The 22,316-nt window shown below is 47.7% G+C and overlaps 8 protein-coding genes across 8 annotated transcripts; 5 read left to right on the top strand and 3 right to left on the bottom strand.

Annotated features, from left to right (window-relative positions):
* Positions 1 to 1,133: 1,133 nt before the first annotated feature.
* Positions 1,134 to 2,510, bottom strand: BO94DRAFT_524177 (uncharacterized protein; the record flags this gene model as incomplete). Its single annotated transcript, XM_025610249.1, has 6 exons — positions 1,134 to 1,480; positions 1,537 to 1,598; positions 1,649 to 2,028; positions 2,092 to 2,159; positions 2,220 to 2,256; positions 2,316 to 2,510. 6 exons carry the CDS (start codon positions 2,508 to 2,510, stop codon positions 1,134 to 1,136), a joined length of 1,089 nt encoding a protein of 362 aa, XP_025463919.1.
* Positions 2,511 to 5,563: 3,053 nt separating this feature from the next.
* Positions 5,564 to 7,211, top strand: BO94DRAFT_559575 (MFS transporter; the record flags this gene model as incomplete). Its single annotated transcript, XM_025614080.1, has 6 exons — positions 5,564 to 5,724; positions 5,787 to 6,079; positions 6,119 to 6,156; positions 6,215 to 6,227; positions 6,282 to 6,352; positions 6,420 to 7,211. The coding sequence occupies 6 exons, from the start codon at positions 5,564 to 5,566 to the stop codon at positions 7,209 to 7,211; spliced, it is 1,368 nt and encodes a 455-aa protein (XP_025463920.1).
* A 306-nt stretch (positions 7,212 to 7,517) lies between these two features.
* BO94DRAFT_605701 (aromatic prenyltransferase) lies at positions 7,518 to 8,815 on the bottom strand (the record flags this gene model as incomplete). The annotated part of the gene is made up of 2 exons (XM_025616503.1): positions 7,518 to 7,659; positions 7,713 to 8,815. The coding sequence occupies 2 exons, from the start codon at positions 8,813 to 8,815 to the stop codon at positions 7,518 to 7,520; spliced, it is 1,245 nt and encodes a 414-aa protein (XP_025463921.1).
* Positions 8,816 to 9,902: 1,087 nt separating this feature from the next.
* BO94DRAFT_605705 (FluG family protein) lies at positions 9,903 to 11,240 on the top strand (the record flags this gene model as incomplete). Its single annotated transcript, XM_025616504.1, has 1 exon — positions 9,903 to 11,240. One exon carries the CDS (start codon positions 9,903 to 9,905, stop codon positions 11,238 to 11,240), a length of 1,338 nt encoding a protein of 445 aa, XP_025463922.1.
* A 311-nt stretch (positions 11,241 to 11,551) lies between these two features.
* On the bottom strand, positions 11,552 to 13,075 carry BO94DRAFT_474215 (pyridoxal phosphate-dependent decarboxylase family protein; the record flags this gene model as incomplete). The annotated part of the gene is made up of 1 exon (XM_025608507.1): positions 11,552 to 13,075. One exon carries the CDS (start codon positions 13,073 to 13,075, stop codon positions 11,552 to 11,554), a length of 1,524 nt encoding a protein of 507 aa, XP_025463923.1.
* Positions 13,076 to 14,113: 1,038 nt separating this feature from the next.
* On the top strand, positions 14,114 to 15,959 carry BO94DRAFT_605706 (cytochrome P450; the record flags this gene model as incomplete). Its single annotated transcript, XM_025616505.1, has 6 exons — positions 14,114 to 14,335; positions 14,394 to 14,510; positions 14,562 to 14,664; positions 14,723 to 14,791; positions 14,855 to 15,463; positions 15,529 to 15,959. The coding sequence occupies 6 exons, from the start codon at positions 14,114 to 14,116 to the stop codon at positions 15,957 to 15,959; spliced, it is 1,551 nt and encodes a 516-aa protein (XP_025463924.1).
* Positions 15,960 to 16,735: 776 nt separating this feature from the next.
* BO94DRAFT_524180 (glycosyltransferase) lies at positions 16,736 to 18,425 on the top strand. Its single transcript, XM_025610250.1, has 2 exons — positions 16,736 to 17,986; positions 18,042 to 18,425. The coding sequence occupies exons 1-2, from the start codon at positions 16,858 to 16,860 to the stop codon at positions 18,251 to 18,253; spliced, it is 1,341 nt and encodes a 446-aa protein (XP_025463925.1). The 5' UTR covers positions 16,736 to 16,857; the 3' UTR covers positions 18,254 to 18,425.
* Positions 18,426 to 18,966: 541 nt separating this feature from the next.
* Positions 18,967 to 21,673, top strand: BO94DRAFT_559611 (DUF3405 domain-containing protein; the record flags this gene model as incomplete). Its single annotated transcript, XM_025614083.1, has 8 exons — positions 18,967 to 19,068; positions 19,451 to 19,546; positions 19,637 to 19,659; positions 19,737 to 19,996; positions 20,061 to 20,481; positions 20,545 to 20,595; positions 20,645 to 21,473; positions 21,602 to 21,673. The coding sequence occupies 8 exons, from the start codon at positions 18,967 to 18,969 to the stop codon at positions 21,671 to 21,673; spliced, it is 1,854 nt and encodes a 617-aa protein (XP_025463926.1).
* Positions 21,674 to 22,316: the final 643 nt, after the last annotated feature.

Consider the following 22,316-nt stretch of genomic DNA (forward strand, 5'->3'; position numbering starts at 1 on the left):
GGTATATGGAAGAGTTAGGCTATTATTATATTTTGAATCTGATGACTGATAAATTCCATCCTCGACTCATCATGGTTATAAAAAGCTTTGTGAAGCGTGTCCCTAAACGTTGATGACCACTGCCCAGCTGAGGCATTGTACAGCAACATATATGTTTAGAAATATAAAGTACTCGAAATTTCAAGTGATTGGCTACTCATTAGTATCTCGCATAAAGGTGACGGTCGCATCATGCCATATCTCAATATAAGATGCACAAATTAATTATGAATCCCGTTGGAGGTATATTACATTATATTAAGCCAACTACCTCCGTGACGCAAGGCACCCATGTTGAGTGCCTGAGCTTTATGGCGATAGATAGATCCTAGAATACGAGTCAGATTCCAAGTTTACAGCTGGAAACTGTGTCATTGAACCACGGATGGTGTAGTAGCCAGTGTTTTAAGGCAAAACGGCGGGTCCAAGCCTCCTCTTGGCAGGGATAGTATCAGGTGAGGGTTGTACCCTGGTTCACGAAGAATTACTAAATGCTTGTGTTAGTCGACACGCGACACGAGGTGGCAATTGTCAATTGAGGGGGCATATGATACATCACACGTGTGACCCAGGCTATTTTTATTTTTGTGGTGACAGACGGCTCAGACTCAACGGGTGTAGGGTGTAAATTGGACACCGTGATAAGGTTTCGGGGAAATAGATTCCTTCAGGCATTTGGCCGTCAACGAGGAGATTTAGGTAGTGGGTCTCGGGAGATCTCGACCAATGATAAGATGTACTCGCGCTCTTACTTGGTTTAGACTCCGCTGGTGCGGCAGTAGCGTGACAGGCATAGATTAACGGATTATCTGAGGTTTCACCGAGTCAGTTCCCAAATTTTCGTCCAATCCCTCAGGATCCAAAGATCCACTGCCTTGAGTTAAATTCTTGGCGTCGGCGTTGCGATGTCAACTGATTCCCCTGAGCTAAATTGATGGGGAAGTGGCAATTAGAGTAGTCTGAGACCCACTGTTGAAGCGGCATCTATCGAAGCGATAGATCACTGTGAAGGTAGCAGTGCCAACTGGGAATTATTTATAATGATCAGATTCATAACAAGTAGCAAAAAACATAGCATTCAACATTCATCGCCATCAGACGGTCTCATTCACGGAAACATATGTAGTGACTTGGATGCCTGGACACACGATGCGTTCCTGCGAATCGTTTGTCGTTTCGACTTCTGCGCTGCTGAGTCCTGTGACTGGTTTCAGTCTGATGCTGTTGTGTCCTCCAATAGACAATCCATTGTTTGTCCGACGGGTTGCAGTACCGTACATCTTCGACGGGCCATTGGACTCGCCTGGGGTGGAGAAGCCGAGCAGACGTTGCAGTCCTGGGAAGCGAGCGGTGATGAGTGACTTGAATGAAGGAATGCAAGCGATGAACACGGCGACCCCGACTTCGACACAAGACCAGTTCATCGTGTTGACCAATGACCCTGTAGCAGTGTTAGTAACGGCATTAAATGGAGGGGAAAGATTGATGGTAACGCACAAGTATGGTCCACGGAGAACGGGTTCATGTAAGAAACTCGAATAATACTCGTCACACAGACACTAGATCGTATGGTTAGCGTTTGCTGTCACTTTTGCACGGGGTCACCTACAGAAGACCCAGACTAAACATCATAACCAAGCCGACTCGCTTTCCCACTGTCATTTTCAGCCTGATGAGCTTCGGCATCGGCATCAGAAAAAGAGCCAGATCGCTAGCCAATTTTATTCCGAAATTGGCGTAGTAAAAGGCCGTCATATTCACGCAATGTCCCTCCACAAGCCCCGTGGCATCCCATGCTTTGTGGACCGGCCAGCACTGGAATATCACAACGAGAATTTCCGAAACCGTCTCGGCGACAATGATAGCCAGCACACACCAACAGCCAATCCGAAATTTCTTCCCGGGAAAGATACTGAGATAGAGGACACAGAAGGAGGTCTTGATGGCACCGAGAGCAATGACATAGGCGAGCATGGTAACCCAGTTCAGCTGCGAGAATCGTTCATAATCAGCGAACAGCCGTGTACAGACTCACTGTAAGATAACCCATACCTTTAAGAACATCGCTCGATCGGGCATATCGATCACTCCAATATGTCTACCGAAGCCATATTTGGTCACTGAGAAACGGTTAGCACAAAATTGTCGCGATCTGTCGCTGATCTGTCGCAAGTACTGACTCAACATGCAGGTAAAACAAAGAACGAATGTGAAGATCTAATTAGCATCTAAGTATTAGTAGATGGAAACAAGACGACCCGGAATCATACGCATACCCAGCTGGTCAAACATAGTAGATCATCGATATTGATACCCGTGAGATATCGCATCCGGACGAAAAGACGCACCAGCAGCCCACCGGTCGCAAATACGATCAGTATCGTATTACAGGCGATGATCTCGGGAATCCGAGACTCCGCCAAATAGGCTATTCGCTCGGGCGTGAGGTCTCTCTCCCAGATCTCTTCCATGGCGAGACCGACTGGCCGTGCAAAGAAAGGACCGAAAAGTAGTCCAGCAAAGATGAAGAGGGTTACATTTGGGAGAGGGTTGGAGGGCGTGCCGAGGGAGTCATGACGGCGATATCGTATATATGCCCCTGTGGCCTGCAGGGCCCGGGCTTGTTTCATCCGTCAACCTCGGCGGGGACTGGATTCGTCGACGCGTGGAATCTCCACCGGCTGGTGTCGGCGTGTCGCAGTCTCCAATGGACACTTCAGGGTAGAAATTAGTCTCATTTCATCATGGCTGCAGATCCAGACCGCGGGTTTCGCGCCCCACCCGCCGATCCACTTGACTGGAGAATTTCACAATTTTCACGAACCCATGCCTGGTGCAGTGTTTGAGAGGAAGACACCATCGTCGACATGATCGTCTGTCAGGCCCAGAGCCAAGCATGCTAGAGCTCTTGTATCTGAATAGTAATCAAGCGATCGGTCGTGGATTTGCAGTATTATGGAGAAGTCCTCAGCCCTATGTGTTATATAGTCCATGCGCTTTTGCCCTTCGATTGTTCTTGATCTGTTGATAGAGTTGAGAAGGAAATGCTTCTATCTTTGGCTGGCCCAACACGTAGGTGGGGACTGGGAAGAAGCACCGAGGCCACCACGAGGTGAAGCCAGAACGCGATCACATGACATATGGCTTCTATCAATGCTTCCACAAACTTCACCTAGAAATGAGCAAAAGCCTAAGCTCAACACTGTAGATAAAATCGTTTTCCATGTCTCCAGCGCAACAAACATATAAAAGGTTCGAATAGTGACCAACGTAAAAACGTGGAGATTCTGCCTCCACGGTAATATATTTTCCCTCAGACATCCCCCCGTCACCATTTTTTTGAGGCTTGCTCACCACAGTGAAAGAATACCACCTAAGGAGGGATTAACGAAGAAAGAGAAACCTCCTGAAAAAGTACAATCTTGCCTATCCGGAGGCTTAGATGCATGGATAAAGGAAAATAGCTGTGGTGGTAGAACTTGAAGATAGTAGTCCTTTCAGCCTATTCCCACGATACGACATGAATCTGCGCTGCCTTATTTCAGTGAGATATGATGAGGAACAAAATTCGCTGGATACCCCAGTGCGCATCTTAATGGTTTCCCACATGCACAAGTCATGGTCAGGATAATATAGCTCGTAGCCTAAGGCATGTCGCTGTTAGTAATATATGCATGAGTGTCTCAAAATGTAGGAGATCGCAAACACAACATCTGAAACAATATCCTTATGCTCGAGCCTTATACTTACTTACATGTTATAAATATTGTCCTTATCCGGTGTTGCCCAGTCAACCCTTAGGCAGTGTTGAGGGTTTGGCACACGACCACACACCCATAAGTAGTAGTGTGTAAAAAAGGAGAACAAACAACAGAAGGAATTAATTGGTGGTAACCTCCCGGCGGGTGGATGCCGCTCATGCATGTAACAGGGTTCTTTTATATCGCTCTTACTGTATAATACGACTTTGCGGGCAGTTGCAAATTATATCAGAATTATAAATAAGCCTCACATATATTTCCACGGTCACAGGGACCCGGAGAATCTTTGAACTAGTATATCAACGAAGACTTCTATTACAGCAATCTAATACAGCACTTACAGACTAATTATTCAAATGATTGACATTTCAAATACAGCAAAGAACCATTATGCGGTAAATTACATTGCACACATCGCGAGAAAAGCATCGCCAGAACGGTCTCAATTTGACACAGTACATGCTCTTCAGGCCGACTAGGTCGTAGAAGTAAAGATGGACGACATTTTTGGTCCCTTATTGGCCACTAGACCGCGTAAGCGTCCGTGATGACCGCGAAGAGGAAAACAATATCAATTCAATACTTTGATCATTGAATATGTGGTAAAATGCACTGACAGTTAGATGTCTTCCTACGGAGGATAGGGAAGAACTTTCTGGGAAAAGAGGCCTTGGTCAGCTGTTACCCCCCGAATCCAAAGCCACCTGTGCCGGAATAAAAATCAATACCACAGAAACAGATCTCGCATCTATATCCGCTGAAGCTGGAGGCGTTGCCTCCGAAGCTGTCACGGCGGTCATCAAGGTTGTCTTGACCGAGGAGTCTATGGTGATCACTGTAGAAGAAGCTTTACGATGAAAAGATGTAAGATCACAGATATCAAGATGAAGAGAAAGATAAAATAAGTTGGTAGGAAACGTCCAGCTTTAACAGCTCAGCCCCAACAGCTGAGCCACAACAGTAGCAGCACTAGAGGACTGTGCCATTTGTTTGTCACAAAATCCAGCCTGTTTAGTCCCGAAGTGGTCACTCAATCCATGAATATGATGTCATATGCAGGCCAGGAGGGAGCTAAATTGTACCCTCTGGATCTTGATTTCAAATCAAGATGCGAGATATCATGCACGAGGGCAATAAGCTCGAGGGCGAGTCAGCTCGGAAACCATCCGATGCCGAGTTGATCTGATCTTCGTGATAAGTCTGCGTGCTGCAGTAAGTTATGAGGTAATGTTTGCGGAAAGGATCATCATTGAAGATCGGATCGGAGTTACTCAAACGGTTGATTGCTATTGGGTAGAAGACGGTGCTGAAGATCCAAACTGTAAATACAGGTACAGGTGCTAGTAAATACTTTACAATAATATTGCCTCCACAAGCTGCCATAATTCATGATTACCACTACTCCGGCCCATGATCATCGCCTACAGTCCCAGAGCCCTGCAGGTGAGCCGACATCATATCATAAAGTGCAGTGCGTATTAGTAGGATGAGGCAAAGCGGTCTACTGGAGCAAGTGTGTTTCTATCGATCCCGCTCATTAAACTCCGATTATCTACAATTTTCTGAATACGGGATATTCCTCACTGCAAGGGATAAAGTCTGTTGTTTCTATTTCCTTATTCAAACTCAAACTTCCGTCCATGACTTCTGCAAGGGGGAAAATGGCTGGAATCCAAGTGATCATCGCAAAAGACTTCATATATCACTCTCGTACATGGTTCTGGACATGTGACTGATTTATATTTTCCCAATCAACCATAACAATGTCCCCAGAATCAGAAGTAACAATTATCAACAATGAAGAAAACAACACAACAAGCCTCAATACATGGGATGGGGACGATGATCCCCGAAACCCCAGAAACTGGTCGACGGCGCGCAAACTATCCATTACATTTTTAGTGAATTTTGCAACGTTGAACGAGTAAGCTCTTTTCCCTATCTCCAAATTCTCTCTAACAAGATATAATTTTTCGGAAAATGAAGTTCTCTCGCTTCAACAATATTCAGCCCCGCAGTTCCTCAAATCCTTCAGGAATTCCACATTCACAGCGCCTCCCTCTCCTCCTTTCTCATCTCAGTCCATGTCATAGGCTTCGCCGTCGGCCCCTTGCTCTGTCCGGTGAGCGAGGTATATGGACGAAGCCCTATGATGCACGCCTCAAATATGCTCTTCATCCTGTCCTCGGTTTTGTGTGCGGTTAGCACAAATGTCGGGATGCTCATCTTCGCGCACATTCTGATGGGGTTGGCGGGCTGCGTGCCAGCGGTTCTGGGGGGTTGATATATTGCTTATTTGATGCCCCCTGAACGGCGAGGGAGGACATTGAGTGTGTGGGCTTGTGGATCGACGTTTGTAAGGTCCCTTGGTTATATGAAAGTGTGTGGTTGTGGATAGAGCTAATCTTTTGCAGGGATCCGTGATAGGTAAGAATTGCCTGGGCGATACATTTCTTCCTGCCTAATTGAGAATACATGAAGGTCCGATTGCCGGTGGATATTTGGCCCAGAAGGCAGGATGGAGATGGACATTTTGGCTGGAGGTTATTGTGGTGAGTTGGCGAGGACAGTCCAGTCGGAACATCCGAGGTACATTCCTGACTAGCTGATATGTTGCAGTCCGGATTGACAGCAATCGCGACCATATTCATCCTAAAAGAAACCTACGCCCCCGTGATCCTTCACAAGACACGACACCAGAACAACCCAACCCAATTCCAAACCAACACCCAACTATTAAAAATCGCAATCGCCCGACCCCTAAAATTGCTCACCCGATCACCCACCATCCTCCTCTCAGCCTTCTACACCTCCACCGCATACGTCTACATGTACTTCCTAATCACCATCTTCCCCACATTCTTCAGTGCGCGATACCGCTTCAACGAAGGCGAAGTCGGACTCACCTACCTGGCGCCTAGCATCGGGCTCGTGCTCGGGCAATTCATCTTCGGCCCATTCCTCGACTGGTACCACACGAAACAGACCCGTATTCGAGGATACAGCCTTCCAGAAGATCGACTTACGCTTCTCTTACCCGGCAACGTCTTCATCGCTACAGGCCTGTTCTGGTTTGAGTGGTCCGCCCAAGCACATACCCACTGGGCGGTTCCCCTGGCCAGCACCATAATCATCAATCTGGGCGTGTTCTGTGTGTTTACTTCTATTCTGGCGTATATTGCGGACTCGTTTGAGTTGCTCTCGGCTAGTGCTCGTGCGGCGAATGCGATTGTTCGTTCTGTGCTGGGTGCGGTTTTGCCGCTTTTGGCTCCGAGGCTTTATGAGGGTTTGGGGTATGGGTGGGGGTTTACCCTGTTGGGGCTGATTGTGGTGGGTTTTATGCCGACGGTGGTGTTGTTTAGGAGGTTTGGGGGTAGGTTAAGGGTGGATGCTAGGTTTAGGGTTGAGTGAGTGGAGGGGATTTGTCGTTGTAGTGTTTAGGACTTGTAATGAGTGAGGGATCTTAGTGTATGATTCAAATGGAACAGGTTTGATTGTAAATGCTTTCAAACTGCTCTTTGACTTCCGTTGTTTTGTTCCTGAATTGGCCGTGGCCACTGCCTCAGGTATAAGCGGAACGCCTACAACAATCTCGTAGACACTCTGCCACCACTACGTATCAGTCATATGTCCAGATGGAGTTTGACCTGGGCTCTAAGATATACAGAAATTGAATATGTACAAATAAACCTAGGGATTGAGATATCTCTAAACTACTCAAGTTGAAGTCTTCTTCTCAAGCCAAGGATACTCGAGCGAAGAATGATAATAAACGCTAAGATACACACCCGTCTTCTCCGTATACGCGAATGACACCCAGCAAAGCAGGCGATCTGTTTCATTTATATCCAGGCGTGGACTCATTCAATCAGCATGGTAACTCTTCGCCAAGGGTCAACAGAGAAAACTTACAAACTGTCTCGTACAGCCTGTTCGTAGGCATTCCCATACGCATCCAGTCCGATTTCCGTAAGATATTCGGCAATGGCACGAACATTCTCCCGATCATTGAGGCCATAAAGCGGGAAATAAATCTTGGTAGCCGGAAGCGTAAGACCAGCTTTGATTTCGTAATTCCACACCAAATGAAGACCAAGTGGATGGGGACGATCACCAATTTGCAACATCTCCCACATCCGGTGAAGGTACTCAAGGCCCCTGGTAGACTCGGGCGTGTCAACGCGCCTGTCCAGAGTCCAGATTTCCCGAACCTTTTCCCAGGACATGTCTTTGGTACGACCATACAGTTTATGACGGGATTGTTCGGGAACAATGCAGTCATTCGAGTAGACAAATCCGAAGGTTTCCCTTGTATCCGTCGTTTCGATATATTCCTTCATCAAGCCCAGAGTATCATGGGTGTCTGAATCCCCGAGGTACTCTTGCACGGATCCAATAATAGCCGAGTACATATCCTGCCCCGTGGCATGGCATTTCAATAACGGAAACGTGTATCCCTTCACGGAGATGGTCCCCGGCTTGAGATCAAACCCCCAAGACACCTGGGACAATTCACGCACTGTCTCGTTCTTAGCTTGTAGCTGCTTGGCCTCGGTTTCGTTCAAGATATGTTTGGGATAGAAGTGCTCGAAAAGACGATTATCGTATCCTGTAAGGTTGAGATTTTCCAAACGATGGAGAAAATCATGGATCGGGCTCAGATTGTATGGGTCGTTCTTTGTCCCCGAAATAGAGGTTACAGGTTCCAACGCGATCCGAATAACGGGGTTCGCTCCGCCTAGCTGCTGGAAGTTGATGCTGAGTTCTAGTGGAAGTTCGTTGTGGGTCATGGCGCTGGGGAAGGTCTGAGGGTATGGTCCTAGATATGGGACGATACATGTGTAAAGGAACATGAGGTATTGGCATTGGGTTGGGTCGTCGTATCCTGCTGATCTCATCAAACTGGCTAGTAAAGGGCCGGTTCTTTGCCACCAGTTTCTTTGGCTGTCGTCGGGGCAGCTGAGGAATCTGTTGAGGAGGTCGAATTGGAGAGTGTTTGCTTGCTGGACTGCCATGGTGTCGTTGATAGGTGGTACCCTGTGTTGGGTATAGCTTGGGCAATCTGACATATGTTAAAGAAGTGTAAAGTGAATCAGTGGGAACTGATCATATACTGGATAAATGCTTGGGAATGATATGAAGTCAAAGGAAGATTTCAGTGAGCGAGAGAGCAATCTCTGGGGCCAACAAACGCATAGGGGAAAGAAGTAGTGGCTAAAAAGAGAGCTCTGTTCCTTCATTACGTATTTTGCAAGTATTCACGAAAACACATTAAAGTAAGTCGGCTGGCTATCACCAACAGGCAATAATTGTACGAAAATACGGCGTTGATTGTGGAGGGGAGGTCTAGATCACTTACATTCTCCGGTCGCAGATCTGTGACTTTTCCCGAAAACAGACATCTCCGACAATTTGCACTAGTATATAGCCTGTATTAGAATTACCTGATACTTCAACGGTAGCCACCTATTGATGCTTTGAGGCTATTGAAGTTAAATCTATGCTATCCTTTTTCCCAATTACATCCCCCCTCCATTTTTCGGCGTTACGTAAAGTGAGTACCAGCTTGATCGGGATAAGAACTGCTAATCAATGATGATGTGGGTTTGTAAATATAGTGGGGCAATGGAAAATAGATCTTGGGGCGGCAGCGAGAGACAGATCGTCATGTAGATCTTGGCCAGACGGGATGGAGCACATGGAGCAGATCAGCAGGAAGCTATGCATGATCAAACCGATCATATGCAAAGAGTAGATATACCCCACTCCGTACTCTGCAGACAAAGATAAAATGTCGGTGTGATTCAGCTCGCGACAATGTGGCCCGCGCGTTCAAAGCATGGGGTACAGGATCGACACTCCTAGTAGATAGACCCTACAGTGAAAATGCAATCTCATGCACGCTTAACATGCCCTCCTTCGGGAGAACAAATCCGTAGAGCTTAGCAAATACAGAGCTGTCCAATGCTGAATTCAGTCTTATGAAATAATTCCAACTACAAATACATGACAATACGTGTTTTATATTTAAAAGAAAGACTTGTCCACAGCACGGCCGAGTTTTGAACAAACCTTCCAGATTAAGTGTACCTATCTATCAACATGATGGAATCAACAGCTCTCAGTGAGTGGCAGCAGCTCTACGCCAATCACCAGGGCATAGATTTCGTTTGGGTGTCATTCACCACATACATTGGCACCAACCTGGTCCGCATAGTTCCTATGCCAGCGTTCCATCGACTAGTGGAAAGGAACCAAGGAATCTCTGTTCCAAGAGTCATTCTCCATATTCTCCCATATGATAATGTGGCAGACGGCGGGACTCTCACCGGGTCACTCTTTCTCCAACCCGATCTGCGATCGTTTTCACCCTTCATGAATTCCAACAAAGCCACTGTGATGGCCTCATGGACCAACCACCAAGGACAACCTTTGAACGAATGCCCACGCTCTAAGCTGGAGTCATTGACACACTCAATTGAAGAGAAATCACAATGCTCCCTCCTAATCGGATTCGAGCTAGAATTCACTCTCCTCCGTCAACGAACCCTACCCGACGGACTCATGCAATACGAAACAATCAACCGCGATCACTCATGGTGCAGCATGACCCGTGACGACGAGCTTCTACTCACCCTCCTAGAAGAAGCCACCCTCGCTCTACAACAATCCGGAATCATGGTTCAACAATTCCACGCAGAACTAGGTCCAGGACAATGGGAATTTGTTCTCCCCCCAATCTCACCACTCAAAGCCGTCGATACACTCCTCCTTGCGCGACAGATTCTCATGAAAGTTGCAAATAAGCACGGATATCGAGCGACTCTTCACCCGCGATTGTCGCCCGGGCAGGCCGGAACCGGAGCTCATGTTCATATATCGCTTAATTCGGAGACAGCGGACTCGGACTTATCGATGGTGGAATCGTTTTTCGCTGGGATCTTGGACCATTTCACGGCCATTTCTGCTTTTACGCTTCCACAGGAAATCAGTTATGATCGGGTTGTTGGGGGCATTGGGAGCGGGGGGGATTATGTGTGCTGGGGATGGGAGAATAAGGAGACGATCTTGCGGCGGGTTTCTAGGGAGCGATTTGAAGTTAAGATGATGGATGGGCTAGCGAATCCTTATTTAGGGGTTTGTGCGGTGTTTGCAGCGGGGCTGGATGGGTTGCGTCGAGGGTCGGTTTTGACGGCAGGTCCGTGTACTGTTGAACCATACAAGATGTCGGGTCAGGAACGAGAGGCCTTGGGGATTAAGGCGAAGATGCCTGGTGAGTTGGCTGAGAGTCTTAAATATTTGGAGGCAGATGAAGGACTGAAGAGTATTCTGGGTGACGCCCTAGTGTCGACGTATCTTGATGTCAAGACATGCGAGATGAAGGTTGTACGACAGATGACATCTGAAGAGAAGCGTACATGGTTTATTACGAAGTATTAGGCTTTGCTAAGTATGGTATTGAATGAAGGTGTTTTGAATTGGAGCATTTTGAGTACTGTACGCGCTTTAGTATCAAGTTGTGGGAACCTAGTTGGTCCTGAGGTCAGTTTCGACTCGAAGCCTTGTCTACACAGTTTTGAATAAGCCTCATGAAGTTCGAATAACAAAGCATCGCCAGAGTATAGGTAGCAAATCTTCAAGATTCTATTTAGTATCATTTTACATATTCTAAGAGACAATTGTGAAGGCTATACCAAACTTTCAAGCCGATGGCTCTGGTACAATCAACCGTCCCCATGTCGCTTAGTGTATCAATGAAAGTCTTCCAGAATATCGACACTAGGAAATTCTTGCAGATGAGCATACACAGTCTTGACAGTCGTTGTATATGGCCTTTGAAACTTGGCCACCTCCGATTGGGCGACCTTGTCCACCTGGCGTATAACATCATTGATAGTTTTCGGCTGCACCGCCGGATTCATAGCACAAATTCGAAGTGCAGTTCGCCCGCGAATTTTGGTAGTGAGTATAGCAGCGATATTCTCCGCCATGAGTCGTTTGGAAATAGCAGTGTTCAATGAATCTAATTCTGTCTTGTTCAATCCACCAGGTGCATATCGAAAAACTACAATGCTAGTAACGGTTGGCGCCGGAATAATCCAGTTCCTGCACTGCCTGATACTGGTATCTGCGGTACGGGCAAGAAGAAACCCTTGGTCGATCATTTCACCGACACGACGCCGACCTAGACCCTTGAGCGTGAGCCAAAGCGGAATGGCACGCGCCGGGCGACTGAGCTCTGGACCAAGGTTGTAGAAATTCGTGGTGCCCTGTGGTGCCAAGGTACTGCTGATGTACTCGGCGTCGACGGCGAAGCTGCGCCGGAGAGAATCAACGTGCCGGGTCAATACAATCCCACAACCGTATGTCTGGAAAAGCCACTTGTGGCCATCCCAAGAAACACTGTCTGCGCGACCGATGCCATCAATAAGGGAGGCATGCTTGTTGGAAAGCGCAATCGATGCACCATATGCACCGTCCACATGTAGCCAGATCCCTTCATCTCGTGCAATATCAGCTAATGCGTGGATAGGGTCGATGCTGCCTGTGTTGGTGCTCCCACAATTAGCGACCAGGAGGAAAGGAACACGCCCGGATTGGCGGTCTGTTGTGATGGTGTGTCGTAAGATATCCGTATCTATGCGGAATTCGTCGTCGGTAGGGATTTTTTGGACCTGGTAATCCATGAAGCCGGCTATATGTAGCGCCTTCATGATAGAGATGTGTGTTTGGTCGGAGATGTAGATGACAGCGTTTGCTCGCTGCATTGGATCGAGTCTCTCATCTCGGGCTGCAACTATGGCCGTCATATTCGCCATCGAACCCCCGGAGACAAAACACCCTCCAACAGAATCTGGTAGTCCGAGTTGGGCACCCAGCCAGGCTATCATGGCCTTTTCAACCGCACTCGGCCCGGAGCTCACATCCCAACTCACAGCATTTACATTCCAGACAGAAGTGAGAAGATCACCCAGACGGGCGAAGATATTTGGAGAAGCTGGTATATAGGCTAAGCAATGTGGATGGTTGAGGCGCATGCGGTAATCAAAGACTGTCATGGCTTGTTGAAAGACGGAGACAAGATCTCCGGGATTCTCATCAGGCATAACCTGATCTTGCATGCTTTGTATCTCATGGGGATCGAGTTTTCGGACAATGGGGTCTGACGGGGCTGGATGATTGGTTGTGAGAAGTTGAGTCAACAGAGACGTCGCTTCCAACATTATCTGGGACAGTCTTTCCTCTGACTGGTCTTGTCCTTCATTGGAAGTCATATTGAGTAATTTGAGGAACCGAATCCAGTGGAGGGGGTAGTAAACAGAGATTGTTATCAATACACCCTAGATGCGCAGGCAGTTCTACCGAATTTATAAGGACAAGTGTATTCAGGTTGGATAAGTACGGATTGAGACTCCAGATGAAGGCGAAATACATGTATTGAAATCGAACCTGGCAATCAAAAAATGTTAGATTAGAATACCATGAAATGATCAGGTCAAGATAGAACCCAACAAAGCTGACTAGAACAAAGCCCAGAAAAAGAGTCAAATCCCGCACTCCAGAGCCGAGGTCTTGCAGCTCCACTGAAGGAAATGGAACGCCCGTTGCTTTACTCTACCGGGCAGGTGTCTAGTCAACCTCGTATCTATCATACAGAATAGTGGATTTCCAACCCCTACCAGACCTACATGATCGTCCCGTGTCTCTGTGCTTCGTCCGCCAATTTCCATGGAAATCATGTTGATACGCGGCGAAAGGGCATTTCAAAACGCCCGCTGTAGGGGACTTCCGATCTGCACATGGCGTAGCTGAGCCTTCGGAAATGTGGTTTAACTGTCCAAGCGATCTTCACGATCACGCCGGATGCCAAGTAAACGGAACGATGCCTATCACTCTAGACCCACAGCGCCAAGGAACATCGCAGAGATCTTGCAGAGATCGGTAGCTTATTAGTTTTCTCTAGCATTTCTTGCAAAGTTTATTATACACTAATTTGGGAATATCACAAGCTCAAATGGCTAGCCCTCAAATGGTTATCGGCAACTGAGTAGGTTACGTACACATGGGCGATTGTCCCACCACACAAACTTTTCAGCCCTATGAAGAAAAAGCATGCCTGTAATTGGTAATACCTACGATACGAATTTTCCATTTTAGGAAAAAAAACTTGCGGAGTATTGCGAAAGTCAAGGGGCAGGATGCATATTGGTGAGCCTAAAATATAAGCTTGGGCTCTGCACAAACTTGTCATTTTCATGCTCCCTCACCTACCTCGACAATCCTTACGAACACAAAGTGGCACGAAGGAAAAAATGGATACCAGCCACCGGTTCTACTCCGACGGTAATGTCGGAGGCGTTATCTTGGGAATCATCGTTATAACGTTTTTGGTACTACGCATTAGAGAAAGACTATGGAATCCATCCAAAATGCCTGTTTTCAATGACCGAAAATGGTTCGAGTTTGGTTATGGCAACGCCAAAAATCGATACGTTGCTGATCCAGAGGGATTGATACGACATGGGCTTAAACATGTGAGAAATAGCTTTGTCGATGTAATCACTGGCTTGGAGACTAACATTCGGACCATAGGGCGGGGACGCGTTTTATCTATACACAGACGCCAATTTCTGCTTGATTCTGAGCCCGAAATATGCAGACATGATTCGAAACGACGACAGACTTGATTTGGGCGAGTTCCTGGCTGACGTGAGTGTTTCTTTCGTACAGCGGGGGTGATATTGACGTATATATTTGTAGGACTTCCATTTAGGAATCCCGGGATTTGAGCCATTTTCAAACATAGCCTTGAGCTCGAAGATTATACAGACTACTGTCAAAACGAAATTGGCACGCCAGACTGGTAAGTTTATTCTATCCGATGCAAGATTTCGAGGCTACATTTCAGCTAACAAAATAAGCGAATCTCGTCACTCCGCTTTCCAAGGAAGCCTCTATAGCCTTGCATAATAACTGGGGAGAAGAAACCGGTATGGAACTCTCCCATCGATGAATTTCTTTGACCACCCGGCAGGACATCACTAACTTGAAAGCAGAGTGGCACCAAGCCAAACTGAAACGGTCCATCAGTAATTTTGTGGGCCAGCTCTCATCTCGAGGATTTCTCGGTGACGAAGACCTCTGTCGAGACTCAGCCTGGTTAGATCTTGCATTTGATCTTTTGGAAGAGTCATTCATCGCGGCTCATATTTTGCGCCTGTGGCCCACGCCCTTGAGACGTCTGGCTCGCTGGCTCATTCCAAGCTATCGAAAGGCGATGGTACTGTTGCAAGAAGCCACCAAATACATACAGCCCCTGCTGGATAGAAAGAATGGCTCTGCTTCTGTCAAGGGAGGATCTCTTGAAAAGGATGGTTCGCTTACCACAGCGCTTGACTGGCTAGAAGATGCGAGCAAAGGCAGCGCAGAAAACATGACTTCATTGCTATTTACGCTGTCTCTTGCTGCACTTGATACATCCACGGACCTGCTTTCAAAGGTTATGTGTGACCTATCTGAACATCCAAACCTGGTGGATGATCTCCGAAGGGAGATCATTGAGGTGCTGGGAAAAGAGAAAATGACTCGATCATCCCTACAAAGACTATTTCTCTTGGATAGTGTAATGAAGGAAAGTCAAAGAATCAGGCCACTGGGCTTAGGTACGTGATTTGAAAAGGCGAATTCCATGAACGAGCCCCTTTTATTGACTTTTGTGGTATATTAGTCGGCATGCTGCGACGTGCAAAAGAGAAAGTAGTTTTACCCGACGGACTGATCATCCCGAAGGCAACACCGGTAATGGTCTCAACCTTGCATATGATGGACTCGACAGTGTGGGCGGATGGGGATAAATACGACGGCTATCGATTCTTTAACTTACGCAAAGAGGCAAACGACTCCTTGTCAAGTCGCTATCAATTTACTACGACAAGTCCAGATCATTTGGGCTTCGGACACGGGAGACAGGCGTGTCCTGGAAGGCACTATGCTGCCACCTTTGGTAAAATCATCTTATGCCATATCATAATGAAGTACGACTTCAATGTGTTATTACCGGAGGAAGGGGTGATTGAGCTGCGTGGGCATAACATGCTACCAAGCCCAAAGATCAAGATCAACATTAGACGACGGAAGGAAGAGATTTCTTTTGAATGAGGGTGGCCAGCCCTATTAACATCGTATGAGTTAGCACTGGTCTTGCAGCTAGTGTGGTATGAACTTCACTTCACGTGTCCCACGAGATGTATGTGATGGAAATCAAACTGACGTTGAGCTACACAACATTGTTAAAACTATTTACTTGACGGAAAATTCTGAACTTCTTGCTGTTGGACAGCGTGGATATCCCTCTTTCCTTTATAGAGCTTCGGGGTTTATTACATGAGAACTGAGATTTGGAGGTTATTTCTGAGATAAAGGCTTGATGATGATCTATATGCTGGGTTGTAGCGTCTGACAAGCCTAGATAGGTGGAAGATAATCGTTATGCTTCTAATTTTGCGTGCGATAATATTGAATATAGTCACTGCTAGGGTTACCTCTTTATGTATGGTAGCTGCTTGAATCGAATGGTACCCCAGCTGCATCGCTTGCTTATCGGAATGAGATACGTGGCCATGAAGTAGAGGCCACGCCTCAGGGGCGAAGACGTGGTGATGAAGATAGATCACGTGGCAACTCAGCCTTCTCTTATCGCATGGCTCATTGCACAGACACACAAGCCCTGTCGGACGGTTGATCCTTCAAAGAAATACCCAGGCTATAGTAGTCAATCAATTGGTGCTTGCGATATCTCTAAAATCTGAGTCAGACTGCCGGCTAATGACAGTGCCGTAATAATCTGGCGTGGTCTGCTCTGGCTTACCGTCAGACCAGTCAGATAACGACAGGCGGGGTGGTTCCGAGCGTGAGAATCTCAGCCGCAACAACACCGCAACAACACGTGGAAGGGACCAGGGAATCCTTATAAAGACAAGGATCCCGATGACAGAAATGTCAGAATGTCCCACTAATTTTCATTTCCAAGCTCGCTTCAGACTGCTGCACATTCACCATGGCCCCCAAGCCCCTTCCTCTTGTGATCATCGCCTGTCCCCCAGAGCATGGACACACACTCCCCCTCCTTCCCCATGCCACTCACCTAAGCCAACAGGGCTATGAGGTGCATTTCATTGCCGGCAGCGCTCTGCAGGACGCAATCACACAAACCGGGGCAAATTTCCATCCCGTTCAGACGGTGATCACCGATGAGAAGCTGGAACAAATCCGCGCCATCCCTGAAGGCCCGGACCGCTTGATTCATGCTATGAAGGTAACCTTTCTGGATTTGATTCCAGAATCCAGCAAGTCACTTAAAGCTGTTCTGGAGAAGCTTCGCGAGGAGCAGCCAGGCCGGGAGATCGTCATTGTCCAGGAGTGGGTATCCATGGGGACAATGCCTTTCGTCCTGGGCGCGCCGCTACCCAAAGGCTTCGACAAGCTTCCTCCGGTGATCTCATTCACTACAGTTCCCCTAACAGTCTCAAGCATCGACACCGCCCCATTCGGACCAGGCCTGCCGCCGGATTCCAGCGAAGAGGGACGGGCCCGCAACATCGCCATGTACAAAGGCGCCGCCGATACGTTGGACCTCGAAATCAATAATTACATCAACGCGGTGGTCGCAAATCTTGGGGCAACCGAGCAAATTACTGAACCTTTCTTCAACAATTGTCTCGTGGGTGCGGACCTTTTAGCCGTGCCCTATAATCAAACCTTGGAGTATCCCCGAAGTGACCTGTCCCCGAAGGTCCGATTCATTGGCGCGACTCCGCGCAAACCGCTCAATCCTTCGATCCCGGTGCCTGAATGGTGGGGGGAGGTTCTCGAGGCCAAGCAGGGAGCAAACCCCAAGAAAGTCATCTTCGTTTCTCAGGGTACCTTCATTCTCGATTACCGCATGCTCCTCATTCCGAGCATTGAAGCCCTCGCAGCCAGAGATGACTGTCTGGTGGTTGGAGTTTTAGGCCAGAAAGGAGCCAAGTTGGATGGAGTGACGGTTCCCGCAAATACCAGGATTATCGACTATCTTCCCTACGAACTCATTCTTCCGCATGCTGATGTGTTCGTGTGCAATGCGGGATTTGGAGGGTTCCTAACTAGTCTCATGCATGGTGTGCCTATGGTTCTGGCTGGAGAGGGTCGTAAGTTATTCTACCACTGGTCATCAGCCATGTTACAATTACTTACTTCACATAGAGGACAAAGCCGAGGTGGCGATGCGAGGCGAGTATGCCGGAGTGGGTGTCAATCTACGATCGGCAACCCCGAGCCAGGAGGCGATTCAGAAGGGAATCGATGACGTTCTTACCAACAAGGCGTACAAGACGCGATGCTTGGAACACCAGGCGGAAAACGAGAAGCTCAATGGGTTGGTTCAGCTGGAAAAGCTCATCCAGGGTTTTGTGTAAGCCGGCTGCAGCATCTATTCATCAGGTCACTGGTGATGTAGTTCTCTACCACGTACTGTGAATTTCATGTATGATGAACATAATCCCATCAATTGATCTTAATTCTCTCCCCGAGATGATTTCCGTCACTCTAGAGAAATTCCATCCGTATGACCACAAAAATGAATGGATCATCTCCCGCAGTGCCGCTCCGGGCACTGGTACACAATCACAGCAACAACATGACCCATTTGAAAAGACTTGGCAAAAAAGAAAAACATACAACAGAAGGGATTCGCTGGTGGTCACCCACCCAACTACTAACCTCCCGGCGTGTGGCTTAAGTACGGCTGAGCGGACGGGAAGCCCTGTTCTCCACACCCTATGGTCGTATGTACTTATTCTATTGTAGTGATAGCCTAAGTATGCATAATGATATGGAAGAAGACTTCTTCTTGAGGTTTCTGTTTACTTTTGGTAAGATAGGTTGCGTTCTACAGGCTCACAAAATAGTCTATATCATGTTACCGTGAATCCCCGACTTCAAAATTACAATCCTTGTTGGAGCTTACTGGGCATGAAGCCCTTGAAGTGGTCTTATTCTCACACATGACAGAAAGCTGATACAGGGAATAAACCCAGGCAAGCTGCATTAATGAAAAGTAAAATCCGGCCTTTGAGCGTGTGATTTGCGAATACGAACCGTGGTTTGCCTTCGACAAATCTGAAAGACAATGGTATCCGTTCCATTCCGGGTTCACGCCAAAAAGCCGAATCCATCCACGACAAAGAAATATGGCCAATCTAATGGAGGGACAAATATCAAGCTACGAACGGTAATCAGAAATGGTCTCCACGGTTGGATTGAGGGTAAATTTTACGGTCAGTGACCCTGATGGCTCAAAACAAAGCAGGATACGGAGAGGCCGAGGGGCGCGACTGTCATCAATGAAAGTTTTGACTCCGTTACTAGGGACGTAGTGATAGCCTTTTTGGTTGGCATTTTCCGCCCTTGACTCTTTGCAGTGAATCTGTCTCTCAGCTGAGAAACACAGCTTGGACCACCAATAGCTTGACTTGCGGAAAATGTTGGCAGAATGCACCTTTTCCCATCGAGGATACAAGTAGGATCCTACCTCTGACCGCGTCTCCTTTCCTCGCCATGCTGTTAACGCATACCATGTATTATTGATCGCTAACAGTACGTCGACCATATAGAATCGCAGAGTTACCCGGCATGCATTTCTCCGAGCTCTTCTGTTATTGTTGCTAGTCACGATATTCGCAAGAAGACCTCACTTTTCTCCCCTCGTGGTATGAGTAACACTATTGTTTCCACAAGTCGCAGTGTGTTTTGTAGCTCATCGAGTATCTCAGCAGCGAACAATCAGGACATACTGGCAGAAATACGAGGGAAAGCAATCATGGTATCCACGGCATGTCTTCTCCCTCACCAAAAGCCTCTCCAGACTTCTCACTAACTCTGACTGCTGCGTCATTGTAGTGTTCTCAAAACGTTCCAATCTACCTCGAACCGAATACCTGCACCAGAAAACTACAGAAACCCCGGCATCTCCAAGGACCCTCGATTCCGAGAGAATGCCCCAGCTATACCCAGGATATACCGGCCTTACCCCGTCTACAACTGCAAAGAATGGAATGAGTTACACTCGGTGCCGTTTAGCCCATTCGAAGGCCCTCGAGGGAGTCTGCTGAATGAGAGTCTGGATGACCAAGTTGGGGCTTACGTGGGGATTCGACAAGGTACGACAGTCAGCCTCTCAGTACCCGCGAGCACCCGGAGAAAAAGGCAGCTAATTTGCTGCAGATCATCCAGCAGCTATGCTCGGCTCCTACGACGCTGTTGGACTCGATGGCGCACTATCCTTTGATCGTTACACTAGATACGGCGCCTACGGCTTTGGAGAAAACGAGACATCGGACACAAACTGGATGAAGCCAACAACAGTGGACTGGGATCAGGTCAACTGGGGACAATTACAGGACCGATATTATGAACGCAACGCCGGCCGGTTCAGTCAAGTCTGGAAGGCTGCTTTCGATAGTGACTCTGAGCCCCATACTGCGGTTCTTATTCGGACCTATACGGGGAGAAACTATACTAAAAATGATGTCCATGTCATTCGATCCATCGTCACAGAGTTATCTCTCCAATCAGGAGGAGAGTACAAAGTCATTCTGTTCTTGCATGTCAGGAATTCGAACATACCTATTGAACAACAGGACGTGTATCAACAGGTCCTGCGGGAAAATGTTCCCAAAGAATTCTGGGACATGACCGTGCTCTGAAGTTCCCCACAAGCGGCCTCCTACTGTCCTGATCTTGACAGGAGTGTTACCGAGTGTGTCTCGGTTTTCCAATGAACACCAGGGCATTGCTGATAAATCTAGTGTTCACCACTCCCAATGGCTTTCCGTCCAGAGATTTGCCCTCAATCATCCCGAGTTCGACTTCATCTGGAACTGGGAGATCGACACACGATTCTCCGGACATCACTACGAACTCATCGACCGGACAGCCCAGTTCGCACGCCAACAGCCACGACGCGGCCTCTGGGAACGAAATGCCCGCTTCTACATCCCAGAAGTCCATGGCGACCACGCAATATCCTTCCAAGCCTACGTTCAAGACCACGAAGACGAAGCAGTATGGGGCCCCGCACCCTTTGATCTCCGAGAGCCATTCCAACCATTCGGTTCAGCTCCACTAACGCAGCATGCACACGAAGACAATTACGACTGGGAAGTCGGGGAAGATGCCGACCTCATCACCTTCCTCCCCATTTTCCACCCAATCGGCACCAAATGGGTCACTCGCAACGAAGTATGGGGGTATCCAACGAATACTCCCCGAAGGGCCTCACTAATCACCCACTATCGCCTTTCCCGTGCCTTGCTTTTAGCCATGCATGAGGAAAACCTTGCCGGACGGCACATGGGCTCGGAACTATTCCCCGCATCAACGGCTCTACTTCATGGACTTAAGGCAGTGTCGGTCCCACATCCTATCTATTCGGACATAGATCTGCCGGCTAGAACTGTAGATCGCTGGTTCAATTCCGGGGTCAATGGTCGGAGTGGAAGCACTGCGGATAGTCCGTTCTCGGCGGGTCGGGAGATTCGTTTTCGAGATGTTTCGTGGTCATGTCGAGCGAATCTGCCCAGTCGGCTATATTGGACATTTTTGGGATGGGATAGGGATGGAATTGGGGACGTATCGGTAAGTCTTTGAGTCACCATGACTGAGTATGATGTGGTCAAGGCTGATAATGATACTTGTAATACGGATCCCAACACGGACGCGTCTAATTGCCATCCATCCTTTTTAATCCTGTCAAAGATGTCAAGCCGGATAGTGATAGCGCTGAGTGTATATCTGATGCGGAGCTCAGCGTTGAAGCTACTATTAATTTGGTTTAAGTATACTTTATCTAGGTGGTATGTCCGTCCTGTCGGGCTACATGGTCCAAATCTTCTCAATGACACAATCCCCGTCCTCGAACTCGATTTTGCGTACTTACCTTCAGGAACCCCATTAATTACTGTTACCTGATATGATTCTTTCCCTTCATCTAACCAAACACAACCGGAATACCACCAAGGATATTAGTCTCCCACCTTGCAAAATTATTATCCCTAGCCAGATGAACAACAACTTCCGGGTTATTTTCCTTAGCTGAACTTGGTTAGGTACAGTAACATCTAATCCTGCTAATCACTACTGTTCCGGTAGCCTTCTATTTTCTTTGCATCTATTTTTCTTAGTTTTGGTTCTTGGATCATCGACCAGGGTGAAAAAAACATTACGGCTTCACTTTTCCCCCTTCTCAGTGTCAGTGTCAGTGTCAGCTGATCTACTACCTATTTGACCCCCGTGCTAGACCACATGACCGACCCATCGTGTCAACATTCCCCCGAACCACGTTCACTTCAATTTTGTCCCCGGCTTTTCTCCGGACAAAGTGTCCCGATGTGCGCGGGGAGGGTGATCCTGATTGGTCCTCCGCATGGGGCGGGCTGGGCCGAACGCGGAGGAATAGACCAATGGTGGGATGGACTACGG

This window comes from Aspergillus sclerotioniger (genome assembly GCF_003184525.1).
Source record: "Aspergillus sclerotioniger CBS 115572 chromosome Unknown BO94scaffold_29, whole genome shotgun sequence".
NCBI classification, from domain to species: Eukaryota; Fungi; Ascomycota; class Eurotiomycetes; order Eurotiales; family Aspergillaceae; genus Aspergillus; species Aspergillus sclerotioniger.

Coding starts and splice junctions, on each gene's coding strand:
- BO94DRAFT_524180 (XM_025610250.1), top strand. CDS start 16,858: ATGGCCCCCAAGCCCCTTCCTCTTGTGATCATCGCCTGTCCCCCAGAG. Junction 17,987..18,041: donor GGTTCTGGCTGGAGAGGGTC/GTAAGTTATTCT, acceptor TACTTCACATAG/AGGACAAAGCCGAGGTGGCG.